The sequence below is a fragment of the Arctopsyche grandis genome, chromosome 4 (assembly GCF_051622035.1).
Source record: "Arctopsyche grandis isolate Sample6627 chromosome 4, ASM5162203v2, whole genome shotgun sequence".
Taxonomy (NCBI): domain Eukaryota; kingdom Metazoa; phylum Arthropoda; class Insecta; order Trichoptera; family Hydropsychidae; genus Arctopsyche; species Arctopsyche grandis.
The window spans coordinates 14,488,968-14,503,498 of record NC_135358.1 but is presented as its reverse complement, the minus strand read 5'-3'; the positions used below and the strand labels follow the sequence as shown (position 1 = coordinate 14,503,498).

At 35.5% G+C, this 14,531-nt stretch overlaps 2 protein-coding genes across 2 annotated transcripts in view; one reads left to right on the top strand and one right to left on the bottom strand.

The window, feature by feature from the left end:
- LOC143910247 (zinc finger MYM-type protein 1-like) overlaps positions 1 to 14,531 on the top strand; it is a 396,863-nt gene that overhangs the window by 239,815 nt on the left and 142,517 nt on the right. The gene's annotated exons all lie outside the window — the stretch shown is intronic.
- Positions 6,139 to 14,531, bottom strand: part of sens-2 (zinc finger transcription factor senseless-2) — a 32,561-nt gene continuing 24,168 nt past the window's right edge. Inside the window, exon 4 of the mRNA XM_077429359.1 lies at positions 6,139 to 7,292. Coding sequence (XP_077285485.1) covers positions 7,084 to 7,292 — 209 coding nt within the window. The 3' untranslated portion in view covers positions 6,139 to 7,083. The remainder of the gene's footprint in view (positions 7,293 to 14,531) is intronic.

Here is a 14,531-nt window from a genome sequence, read left to right as displayed (position 1 = left end):
AGAACACCTATAAGGGTAGGCGCCATTTCCTGTCACCTTAAAAATTTACGTCGTATCAATAGACATTTCGGAAACCTACACCAAGTTTCAGTTCGATAGGACTAGCCGTGTACAAAAAATTTCCAATATACACGAACACAAAGACATACACACCTTTCTTCTAAATCATGAAAACGTGATCAGTGATCGATTCTGAGTTCGAATCAGACAAAATCTCAAAACTTAATTTATTGTTACTACGCATGTATGTGTGTCTGTATGTATAGGTAGATAGTAAGTAAAAAATGTGGTTGGAAACAGATCCGTTGGTTACACAAAGTTAGCAAAATGTGTGTAGAGGTTTTCACCCTGCAATATTTGGTGCATAGCTGATGACGACGTTCATAAATACATACATATATTTTAAGCCGAAAAATTGATGCGGTCAGCGAAATCTCGTGTCCGGATGCAATAATCGGTATCCGTCTGTTCGTTCGGTGGGCGGCCGTTCCTCCCACCTTCAGCTCACCACTCGACCCACCCCTTCTCTGGCTCACCATCAATAATTCAGGCTACTGATTGCGTCCGAGACATGCTCCCACCGCCCACATGAATAATATATTGAGTTATCTCATATTTAATTGGGACGGACTAGACGGCAGAATTGCCCGTTCGACCGTCGTCGCCCACCATCAATTTCGCCAACGAAACAGATTCGATATGTGTTCAATGTAATTTCATGGCAGTTGATTTTGAACGCCGTTTGAATATACTTACATATGATTCTATAATTGAAGAAAAAGTGTTATTGATTTATTTTGTTTATTTATTAGTTTCATAGTTGATGAATTCATATTTTAATCTTAATTGTCATTTTGTAAAATAATCTTTAATATATCATCATCATCATCATATTTTTATTTATTTTACATACTTTTATTTGGCTTCATTTATGTGAATGAGCTATTTTTTTTACTTTGTCTTGTTGGTTAAATTGTCGAGAAATTTTATCGACGTTTATTCAGAAATCATCATTATTATCATCAAATCATATACAGCCATTTTTCATCCACTGCTGGATGAAGGCCTCCCCAACACGCTTCTGCTCGTCTCTGTTTTGCGCAACTCTCGTCCATCTCACCTCACACATTTTCCTAATTTCGTCTACCCATCTTCCCTGCAGTCCTTTTTATACCCTTTTGCATTCTCTCGAGTACTATTCCAGTACTTCATCTGGACATCTTTCGTCCATTCTTCTAGCCACGTGACCCGCCCATTGCCATTTAAATCTCTTCACTCTATCCACTATATCCACCACTCTTGTCATACTTCTCACCCACGTATTCCGTTTCCTGTCTTTCCTCGTTTTGCCAAGGATAAAGCGTTCCATACTTCTTTGAGTGCATTTGAGTGTTACATATATACATATATATATTTGAAACTGTAACGTCATGGAAGGGTTAAAGTTTTTGTGGAACATTTGATATAAGTTATGGGTTTAGATTTTAAATAAAAAAAGTAAAAACGGACTTTTTTTAAAAGCATTTTGGTTTGATTCGGCCCTGTTGTTCGAATGGTCGGATAAAAGCTTTTTGTCGGGAGTGCGTGATAACAGGCGTTTAGCCGCTGGCCAGCATCCAGGGGTGGACCGGGGTTCAAGGGAAGCAACCCTCGGCTTCAACAAGACAATCTTCTCAAAAATAACGTACGCCGGTCAAGAATATTACCACATTTACCAGACAGACGGTCATCTATTATACACGGAGATTGTGCAACCTCGTGTTACACTGCGATATATGTACATATGTACATATCATACTTTCAAATGAAATGAAATAATTCAGATATGTACAATCAAATACATACGTTTAAGTTTATTTATGGCTTTGGGTAAAAAATATAATAGAAAGAATATCTATTTGATCAATAATACCTTTTTGACCTTGTTATGTACATACATATGTACATAACATTTTTACTCATATATATGTATGCATATGTACATATGTGGCGGGTGGATTATATGTATGTATGTATGAATGTAAGAGTAAATTTATTTATTCTGAAGATGGAAACGGATAATATTTGGTTAGAAAGAGGTAGTTGCGCATTTTGATGTATTCTATTTTGTCTAAACCTATCCTCAATCCATTTGGAAGGTCTTGACCGTTCCACCGACAGCGAGGGGAAAGGATCTCGATAAGTATTGACCACTTGGGAATTAAAGCAAACGTTGTTCAATCCCCCTGACTTGTATTTGTAATAGATTTATCTCAAAATACATACCCCATCTTATCCGGGAATTCAATATGAAGAATTTCGAGAAAATAAATCCAAGCGGTTTTCCTTTTCTTTCATCTTCTGCCCATAATTTATTTTATAATATAAAAAGATTCGACGATATACATAATCATGAGTGTAATATGGCGTTGATTCAGTGGTGTTGTTTTATTTATTTATTTTTTAAATTGTTAAATTTAAGTCAAGAAATCTTTGTATATAACGTAAAATCACTATATATTATTTCACATGGTGAAAAAAAAACAAGACTGCAGAAAAGTGTAGAGGCTTTTGTGTATAGTGTAACACTAGACAGAAATCAAGTTATTAGTTAATTGGCTAATTTTCTAATTGATTGACGTTTTTATAAATGAGATTACCCCAGACACACAAAGTGACTCATGGGAAAAGTGTAGTATTTCGTATTTATTTTTTACAGTATTTTTTTTGTCAATCTAAAATTATTACACGTAATATAGGCATCAATTTTATTTTATTGAAAGTGAATTATTGGTGACTTTTTCATAAATGTAGACATTTTACATTCCATTCATTGTTATATTTTATATCTGTTATCGTCGTACTTTCCTTAAAAAATAGAAATAATGAAATTTTTGTAATACGATACAATTAGATGTGATACATTTTTTTTATTTTCATAATAAGTAGGTATTTATAAATGGGAAATTATGTTGTTTTGTATGTGCGTGCAAGGTGGATGGCCATATTAAATTACTAAACTTCGACACACCTTTGTATGCGACGCGAATGTTTCCCAGCGTCAATACCCCCAACAGAGCTACTCGACTCCCTACCCCTCCTCTCGACTCCCAGCTTGACTAATTTCCTAGAGAGGGATAACTTGATGGCCACCTTTTAATTTTGTCCTCCACTTTTTGATTGAATATGTTTTTAACAGGCACGAGCGGACCCACGTGATCGATCAACCAGAGAAAACATTTACGTTATATAATCATATATACGAATAGAATGTCACACGTACGGCGTATCGTATATTCAGCTTTGACGAAGTCGAATTTATCTTTCGTGTACTAGGATGTGCGAATTTAAGGTGTGAACCGGATATCTGTAAATATGAATCTAAATACATTATGCAGGTAGGGTGCGTGGCAGAAGGCCACGCTACAATTACTTGTGACTCTCACGTAGGTAAGTAATCTCGCTCAGGACACTTGATACTCTGCCACTTGCTTTTCTTACACTTTCAACTAATTATTTTACGACGTTTCCCCGGCGAAATGTAGTCGCTTTTGACGATAAAGGGATGTCCGCTTCGTTGAACAAATAATCCGCATTTTTAGAATTGAATTACAAAGAAACGATCAATGTCCGCTCGTACAGACTATCGAAAATAGGACGTTGAAAAATTTGAAAAATGTACACCGCTTGTTTATTCAAGCTCTTAAATTGATTAAAAACTTGCAGTCGAGTATCTTGTATATAATATTCATTTTCTTCTCGGTCGAGTCACCCCCTTTCCAACCTGGGTGTCAGCCCTCTGAAGCCGTGGGACGTGTTTGGCAATTCCCATGGCGTGCCTCCAACACCTCCGGTATCTCAGACCATGAATCTTGTTTCCATAAGGGCGAACTTAATAACAATACTTCCCAGATGATGTTTTGTCACACGAGTTTGATTGTTTCATCTCTGTATGTAGCAGGATTATGTGTCTGCCGTACGTGCTACTGTGGATTACTAAGAACTCGACATGATTAATTTCATAGTAAGATTTCTGAAACGTACTCATGTACTTGGTTATACATGACACGGAGTCAAATTTCTAAGATTTTCCCAGTAAAAATCATAATCATTATTCATTTTTTCTTAATAACTTTTATATGTACAATACTTACGGCTTATCCAACATATAAAGATTGTTATTCTAAAATATCAATTTAACTTTCTATATGCATAAACATTAGTACTTAGTATTAAATATTAAAAAAATAATAACTAAGATAACTAAGCACATGTTGATCGAAAAGTTTTTTTAATATTCTTGTTTCAAAAAAATCCCTGAGATCTCTCAGGAGGTCTTCCGGTTTGTTAACATGTGCGAGGATTAATTACGCCAACAATGTGATGTTATTGCGTATAATTATCAAACGTCGTAGCTTTAACCGTGACGCGCATAAAAGAAAATAAGTATGTTAATTTTTTTTCCGATTTATATTGCCGGCGTTGCCTATCCGTCGCCGCTTAATAACGCAGCATCCGAGGATGTTGGTTTGAGTCGGGCAAAACAACGTAAACGTGATGATATTAATTTAATTTTCAAATTACTCGGGAGTCTGGAGGAGCCGCGCTCTATTCATTGTATCGGTAGGGACAGGGTGGGATGCGGAGGGTTGATGGTTACAAATGAGACGGCGTCGGGGGTTGAAGGCACTCGTGGGGCCCCCGGCGACTCCACCCCCGCTGGCGCCCCCTGGGTCTTCTCCGCTCCTGAAGGTGTCGCTTTCACTTTGCGAGCCACCGCGCGGAACTAATGCTGTGAAATCTACGCTCCCACACAACGCCAGAAAGGACACCAGGATGGTGTTAAAATACATTCTTTCTTATCTCGATATATAAGCTCTTTAAAAAAAATGGAATGGCTTCGAAAACATATATACTTACACTGTAAGTACACATATATACATATGTATGTACTATGTTAGATATTTTTTATTAAAAACATCTGAGTTGCTGTTTTACAAAGGTTGGTTTCGTTTATTGTGATCATTACGGTAGTCATATAAAATTTAATACATTTGTCGTATCTTTTTAAAGAAAAACTGCGGACTGGCTAGTTTTTTTCAGGTCAATTAATCATTATTGTTATAAAACGTCACTATAAATGAATGCAATGAGAGAGGGAGTCACGAATTTGTAGCGATTTTTAAGTACCATCCTGGATGGATGTAGTTCTAGGTATTCATTTGATACCCATGCTTCGTTGTAGATGTTGAAATTAGGATGAAAAAATAATACCACATTATACTGTTCATCTCGTATATATTGAGTATTCGTGTCAGATGAATATTACAACAGAACGTGAAACAAATAATAATATAATAATTGTTTTAACTCTAATAAAAAATATGTTCACAATAAAATTATATAACATCAATAATTACAGCGTTATTTAGTACTATCAATATTATATCACTAATAAATTTCGATTATTATTACATCAATTTTCATACACATATCTATCGTAGACATCTTGTCAATTTTTTTATATTTACATACTTGGGATTTTTTATTTGATCACTTACAGTTTCAAATAACATTATCATATTAGATAGCTCACTTAGACGAAATTGCACATTGAGATTTTAACATTAAAAACATTTACAATTAAATTACAGTTCCCTTATCGAACATTGTTTCAGAAATATTTTTGGAATGATTTTAAATATTTTATTATATAAGAAATTATTATTTAAACAACGGTAATCAAAATTGAAATAATTCATTTTATTTAACATATTAAAATTGTTTTTATTATTCATTTGATAAAAAAATTATGATTGACGATGAAGGTGAACTAATACAATATACATATTTTGTACAAAATAAAATAATAGGTACACATATTAAAGCTCTTAAAATTGATTTGAATTAAATTAATTATCTACGTAAAAAATATTACTATAAGCTAAAAAATTGGTTCTTTGACTGGAATGAATCTTTGGTTTGTGTACATGAACATTAGGCCGAAGAAAATTTTAGACTTTAATCAATGGATCTAGTGCAAGACTTTCGTCTTATTAAGGGAACGTTAAATAAAAAATAAATTTTCATTGATTTTAAACAATATTCTGCACCAATCGATTTATTTTTCATAAAATTCTTCTTTTTTTTATATTTCTTGTGTTCAAATTAAAGGTACATATATACTAAGAAATATCTCGATGACTTTTATTTTTAAAATAGTCTGGGGAACATGAAAAAAATGATGATTTTATGAAAATAACGCTTCCTCCATACAAACGCTCAAATGGGCGTTTGTATTATATGGAGCGACGTTTGAGCGATATGGCGACATTGAATTCTCGTTTATCAGTCAAAACTTATCATAATCGACCCAAATAAAATGTATTAAGCATTTATTTTAAATCGTAAAAAATTGAATAAATATTCCTGGAAAAGAGATATATAAAAAAACTTATTTTTTCCATTTTTGGCGAGATAAATCGATTGGTTGGGGCACAGGACATTGTTTAAAATGAGAGAATTTTTTTATTTAACGATCCCTTGATACGACAAAAATCTTCCACTAGTTCCATCGATGAAAATATAAAATTCAAGTTTTTCGTTACGGTCTAACTTTCATGCATGATTTTTGGAAGTATATTTGTTTTTATATCTAATATTATATATACAATATCAATGTTTACATTTAATGCGTATCATTTATTAAAATGGAAGTAAATAAGTTGGATATGTTTAAGTAGACGTTGCAGTGAAATTTAAGGTACAGAGTTTGATTGCGTTATAGAATTGAATGTAGATTATTTAAGGGAATGTTATTGCTAAAGTTTTGAATGAAAGGAATGTCAAAATATTGAAAAGTGTGAAATCTTAACAGGCTAATTTTTACATTGAGTAAAATTGAGAATAAATTTAAGTCTATTGCACGATCGTAATCTTCAATGTTCACATTTTAGGCACTGCACTGGTATGCTTAGTTCACACGAAGGCCTGACCGCTGACGATTTCTGAGTTCGAAAGTGTGATTGTCGGTGCCAGATGAGGTCAATAGTGCGTGTAGTGCGGATGCGTGTCAGGGGGCGCGTGGGGCGCCGGCGCGGGCCCTCAGGCAGGCGGCAGCGCAGCCCCCAGGGGGCGCAGCTCCGTGTGCTGAGTCTCCTTGTGTCGACGAAGGTCCACCTTGCGCTGGAATGCTCTCCCGCAAAGGTCGCAGGCGAAGGGCTTGAATCCAGTGTGCTTCCTCGAGTGCGTAATCAGGTTCGAGCTCTGGCTGAAAGCTTTTCCGCACACTTGACATTTGTGAGGCTTTTCACCTGAAAATTACAAAAAAAAGAAAAATTCAGTATTTATTGTTGATAAAAATATGGATTTTTAAAAATTATATTATATAGCTGTCTTGCCCGACGTTGCTCGGGTGGGTGAAGATTTTGTATACATATGTATATAGATCCATTCCAATAATCGTCTACGGTTTAAGTTATAGTACGTGCCATAAAAAAGCATATCAAATTTGGTGGTTTAAAATGAAAACTACAGTTTTGTATAATTGGATGAACAAATTTCATTTTTTTTATTTATGTAGGTACTACGTATGTATGTACATAGGTATGCATATGAAATAAATCCGAAAGTTTTCCCGTATCTTTTTATTAATAGTGCCTAGGTCGTATCTTATCCTCAGATTATCGGAACTTTGATTTCAGCATTCGGGTCACGATCCCGGTAACTCCCGATGGACAAATAAAATTTATGGCTGATTTGACATTTCTTACTACCGACCAGGCACTGATATTAAACTCATCGTCGACGCTTTCTTTACAGCGGCTTTCCATTACGATTTTTTTTATTATATATATATAAATTCACATACGCACATACATACATATGTACATACGTACTGCCTAGATATGTCGATTGATTTGGAAAATGATTTGTTAAAAAAGATCGATTTTTTATTTCACAATGATACGCGCTCTTATAATTGGATTTATATGTTATCATTGATTTTATTATATAATTAACATTAAGTATCTATGTATGTGTGTATGTATGTTTTTATAAAAATGAACCAATTCTAAGAATTACTAAATATTATGAGGAAGTGTGGGGTTTGCACGTACGCGATGTAACATTATATCGAGGCGAACGGTTTCAGGTCCCTAGTGTGCCCTACATAATTTTGCGGACCTGCAATCTGGACTATCGCTGTCAAATTGAAAATCTGGAGACGTACAGAATAGATGATCATTCGGGTATAACTGAAGTTATCAAACTGGGGAGAGCACGTCTTCTCTGGCACGTCTGTTACACATACGAAATAGAATCCCTTACGTTTGAACATTTTTAATAGTAAAATCATAAATTTCGAACTAATTCTGTTCTACTTTTTTGTTAATTTTTCTTGAGTTTTATACCATCACCGTTTATAATTTTGGAAGCCAATTTTAGAGATTTCCTGCTCAATTTAATCCACGATGAAGTAAATAACAGTGAAATGTAGGATACGATGAATATTCTGTAGATGATTTTTATTTTCTATTTATATTTAGAATATTAAAAAAATCATTTCAAATGTCCTATGTCCAACCTCTTAATGTTTAATGACAACACTCATCTTACTGGTCACTCTTTTATCATCCCAAAAGAAAAATCGAATTGATAAGAGATAAGAGATTTCTTGATAAAAGATTTCTTGTTTTCAAACTGAGTAATTTATGTTTTGTAGTAATTTCTGAAAACCTTAATATTTTTTACAAACAATCTACATAGATGTCATTCTTAAGCATAAAGGGTTTTAATAATTCTTCTTTTCCTATATCTTCATTTATTTCTATATTTTCATTTTCTTTTAGTTATCATTTTACTGTTCACTGTTTTGTCAATTTTTATTGTTATCTTTAATTTACATACATACATGTAGGTGTAAGACAAACCCCTTAGGTCTATCGGCTTTGCCGCCTCCCCCAAGTAGATATATTAAATGAATCAATTTCAATAGTTTGGTATAGTCGTTTTTAAGTTGAACTTTGAACTTAAGGGGAATCTTTGTACTATGATATCCTATAGAAAAGCTATATATAGCTTTTGAACGTTTATTAAATAATTATTATATTTATTTTTATTTCAATTTTTAATCGGAAGGGAAATTCTCGAGTGCCGAGTTAGTAAATTTACGTACATGGTAATTGACTTCCACGCAAACTCGACTGTACCTATGTACATACACTATAGGTCCGTACGAAATAAAAATCCAAGTCGCATACTCGGCATTCTTGCGAAACATACCGTATGTGAAAAGTGTATAGCGGGTTGTTTTTTTATACGATTGCTTTTCCGATGTAAATTACGTTATACTATATGGCTTCTTTACATATATATCGAGTTCGAGTTTACTCGCCGAAGATCACCTCTCAAACATAGCTTTGCCGACATCGTATTGTGATGCAAATGACGGATTCCCAGTTTAAATTTGCGAGACAAACGTCAGTCGCGTGGGCCGCCATTTGTTTTGCGCGCGTATGCAAACAGTGGCGGCCACTTGAGGAGGCCGCGCGGTGCGAGTGGGACGCGGCTAGGCGAGTGCGCAGCGTTAGAGCGAGAGGTGTTGCGGCGCGGCTCGCGGTCTGGCGCACTCGAACCAATTTATTTCTGTCATGCCATTGGTGCACTGATTTGCTGGTCGCCCCGCCCGCGGGGTGCAGCGCTCCCCGCCGTTGTCATGGCGACCGCCTCCGCCGACACTAACAGGGTTGCCAGCCGGAAAATTCCCCACTACGACGTTTCAATTGGCGCCGTTCGGTGCTGGAAAATTTGCGAAAATCCGATTCGAATTGGTGTTTGATTCCGATTCGATTCTTAGTGCTTGGTGAGAAAAGTTTGAAAGGTTGCATTTGTGTACCGAATTAGTCGTTTCATTTTGAGCATAGTATGCAGGGCCGTCATGTGGGTAAAGGCAGGGAAGAGTGGCACATATGGTCGAGACGGAAAATCGAAGAACATATCAAAAATAATTGTGATCGAATAAACTGATCTACATACATATGTTACAGTGAAAGCATATTTCAAGTGAAAATATATTTTCACCAATTCAAGCAGTGAAAATGAAATTAATTTACAACGTTTAATTCTATAAATTTAACCCTAACAACCCAATCTTAAATGAATAGGGCCAACCCTTACTTAACCCAACCTATCTTAACCCTTAAATAATACCAAACCTAACAAACTAATCTTAAATGAATAACACCAACCCTGGAAATGTTACTGGTTATGATTTCACTGAAACGTCAGTGAAAATATATTTTCACTTGAAATATAATTTCACTGTGACATAAACATACATATATATTATACAAAAAAACATACATATGTATGTACATAGGTTTGATTTTTGTTTTAATTTTTTTTTGTCCACAACAATACTTAGGTCCATTGTATTATTATCTTTTTCATACATTGTTTTTCTTGTTGATGATATTATTTTATAACTGATATATGTACATATGTATGTATGTAGATGAGTGCCATCACAATGTACATATGAATTTCCATACATTTAAAAACATTTGTGTTTCGGAATACACTATTTTTAGATGAAATTTATTTAATTTAAGTGACAAAAAAGTAATGATTTTTATCAAAAATAGAAAATTAATCGTGTATTCAAATTTGGTACTAAAATCAGTATTCTTATTTGAATTAGAGTATATTTTCTTAAATGAATTTACATATTAGTGTGTATGTATAAATGTAAAGAAATAAAAATTATGTATATGTAGGTAATGTATTACAAGGAAGAAGGATGTTCTCAACCCTGTCAGTGAAAATACGTATGTATGTGTGTGTGTATGTACGCCAGGCTCGTAACTAACCTGAGGCGGGCAGAGAGAGGCAGAGGTTAGTTATGGATAGCAATTTCCCTTTGAATTGGAAATCAGAGCGTCCGCCTCAGGCACTGGGCGTCTCGAGCGGTGGTGGCCATGGGTAGGGAATGAGGGTGGAAAGGGGGCGTCTCAAGCCCGACAAGATGGAGAACCGACATCTATGTACTCCTCAAAGATTCGATAGGAAAAACCTCAGACGAATATAATATAAACCTACGTAGAAAATGCCTTTAATTCACCGATGAACAGTTTTTTTCATTTTTTATGATATACATGGCAGAATAATGTTGGATTTTCGTTTTAGAATTTTTCTTTAGCGCAAGATGTTTTTTGAAACACATATTTAAATTTAGATGATGCAATTATCGCAGTTGATTCTTGTAAGAAAATGTACGAGATTGGATTTAGAAGTATAAAAAAAGAAGGAAAATAAAGCAGATGTGGCGATAATAGAATTGTTTCGATTCGGGTGGGTATCGACGGACTGGGAAACTACGGCGATACAGACGAGTATCACAGAAGTAGATTGCACTGGCTTCAAAGTGTACGATAATGACAGGGATGGGATGGAAGCTTTAAGCGCCGCAGGTTCCACACGTCTTTGTGAGGAGCTGCCCTGGAGGAGTGAGGTCGGGAACTCGCCAAGTTGCTCCCCGCTGGTGTGGGTTAGGTTAGGGGTGGTTCGGCCGTAAACGCTTCGATGATTGCACGTCCCGGTTGCGAGGGCTAGGAGTGTGGGTGAGGTGGGGGATGAGGAAGGACGAGGGAACGGGATAGGACTGAGGAGGGTAGGAGGGGTACTCTTTTAACACATCTGCAAGATTTTCACATCTATTTACATTTTATCTACAAAGGGTTCATTCCGGGCGATGTACATAGTATTTTACCCTTTATTTTCTTTGATGTTCAAAGTTCTGCTCGAACGTTTTTAAATAATATAATTGCATGGTAATTTATAATTTTGCGTATTTATTTAATAAGGGGGGAGTCTTCACTACAAATGCAATCAATTCAACTTTGACAAGTTCGTTATTATTTTTAGGGCTAAGAATAATAGACTCAAAATGTGAACTAATAATATTTAAATACTCTTACTTTTTAAAGTGAATGTATTAAGAATCCAATTATGAACATTTTTTAATTGATAAAATGACTGCATATAAAATGTTTTTTGTAATCGGAAATAAATATAAAATATGTAAAATTTTGATTAGTGTTATACATATCTATTCTTATAAAAAAAATATAAAAGGTACCTTTTTAAGGCATTTTTTTTTCTATATATGTATGTATATACAACAGGTGTATATACATATATAGATTTAAAAAATGATGATACTCATTTTCAAAGATTTTTCTTCATACATTACCCATGAAATCTGAAGCGACACTCTCAAGATTGATGCTTCTAAGTCACGACGTGCCCGCTACCGCGAAGTCACGCAAAATTGAGATTTAAAATCGGCAGGGGTAAGAGGTCGGCCCAAAAAAAAAAAAACTCCGAGATAGAGAGGAGTCGAATAATGAAGATGAATCTATCAAAGGGGCCGGTTTCTCGGAGGAGGGGGTAGGCAAAAAAACTTGCAATCAGTTAAAGACGAGCTCATCGTCGAAATGAAATAATGCATTGGGTGGTTTTAAGCGTGGCCGGGCTGAAGTTCACTCGAACCGTTCAGACAGGTCGAACAACCCGCCCTCGTGGGTGCCAGAAAAGGGGGAGGATGAGAGGGCGGACTCTCCTCTGGTAAAGTTTGCTCCCGCAACGTGTAATCTGGGAGCAGCTGCGGCGTGAAATCACCACGTAGTCTTAAAATTCGCCTCCTACCCCGCTCTCGCGCGCGGACCCGAACGCACGGCGAAAGTTCAGACCAACTCGGTCGATTTATGCGAAATTTACGATAACCACTTTGCAGAATGTATATTAGAGCGGATTTAGTATTCAGGGGCGAAACCCGCCTCTCCCTGCTACCTCCTGGTCCTCCCTCGCTACCTCCGTCGTTCCTCCCCCTCCCCGTTTCACCCCGGCAGTTAAGTCGATGAGACGAAAAGGATTTTTCGTCGGAGATATGGGAACCGGGTCGTGAATGTTTCATCAGGTGCCCTTTTTTCAATACCGCTCGGAAAAATCGATTCGAATTTGGGTCGTTATGATAATTTTTATTTCAATTTAACATTTGTATTGCAATTAGGTGATTTGCATAAACGATAGGCGATCAATTTTGTCTGAGTTAAATCGATTTTAATGTCAATTTTGCGCTTCATATTTGGATTCTTTAAAAAAAATATTTTCTATGAAAAAGTACCTATAGATATAAACGTATGCATCATTTTAGTAGACTTAACTTTAGTTGACATTTAGCATAAAAAGGAAAATAGTCAATTAATAATTTGATCTGATTCTGATTATTTTATTTTATTTTAATAATAATTTTATCTGATTCTAAAATGTTCATAGTAAAGTTTGTCGACAGATTGGATTCAAGATCTAAAGTTTTCCTTCTGCCACGTCGACAAAAATGAGGTTTAAGCAATTTAAAAGCTGTTTGTTTTTTTATACATATATTGGTAGCAATAATGCAATATTGTTGAAAAGTGTTTATATACATACTGCATATTCGTGTGATTTATGAAAATGCTAAAAATATTAATGAAACTTGTATAATTAATATTTTGATTGATTTGTGATTTATGATGCAATATAAGTATTTGACAGAGTGTCTGGGATATGATTAAATTTGTGTAGGTGTAAAACTTTTATTATTCTTACTAACAATATTCCCAAGTTATAGTTCACTAGTGGTTTTACCTGGCTTCGCTCAGTATTTGTAATATACAACGCTTAAACATGGCTAATCTAATAGTAAACATTTTATTAAATTGATTTTAATATTCATTTGTTTTTTTAATAAACTTAACTTCACGGATTCTACGAACCAACGATAGTTACATACAAAATCTCTTTCGAAATTATATATTAGATATCCATTTATTATGTATCGTCTTATATTTATAAAAATTCAAATTAAGAATTCAACGAGTACGTATGTGAATATTAAATAACTACATATTTGTTAGGAATTGAATATTAATGAAAACATAAACTTTAGGAAGTAGGCGTAGTATTTAATGAAATTACATATTTTTATATGCGAGTTGCGCAAGATGTCGCCGACAGACGCTTCAATAAAACATAACGTCGTTGGAGCGACGTATTAAATTCGCTCAGGGGCTACGGAAAAGGTCGTTACCTTCTTTTACATTTTCTTTTTCCAATCTGCTTTTCCCCGGGTCTAAGGGGGGGGGGGGGGTTGAGGGAGGGCGGGTATATTGCGAAAAACACCGTTTCGCCGGCGCAAAATCTTGATTGATAATAAAAAATCAGTAAAAATTCCTCGCCCGCGGAGACCGCCATTACTTTCGGTTTGATTTCACAAAGCCGAGAGCTCGGGGGGCGGAGGCCCCAGACGCCCCCTCTCAAGTACGGCCCTCCAGCCACCCCTCAGACCCCGCTCGCGCCTCCTACCCTTCAGCCCCCCGTGGCAATAATCGTAAATCCTATTAAATCGCAAGTACCGCGCCGCGCAATCCGAAGCTGGGGCGCGGATTTGGACTGGACCTTAACGTACATAAAACTTCAGACATATTTACTCTCCGGACGATGTTCAAGCA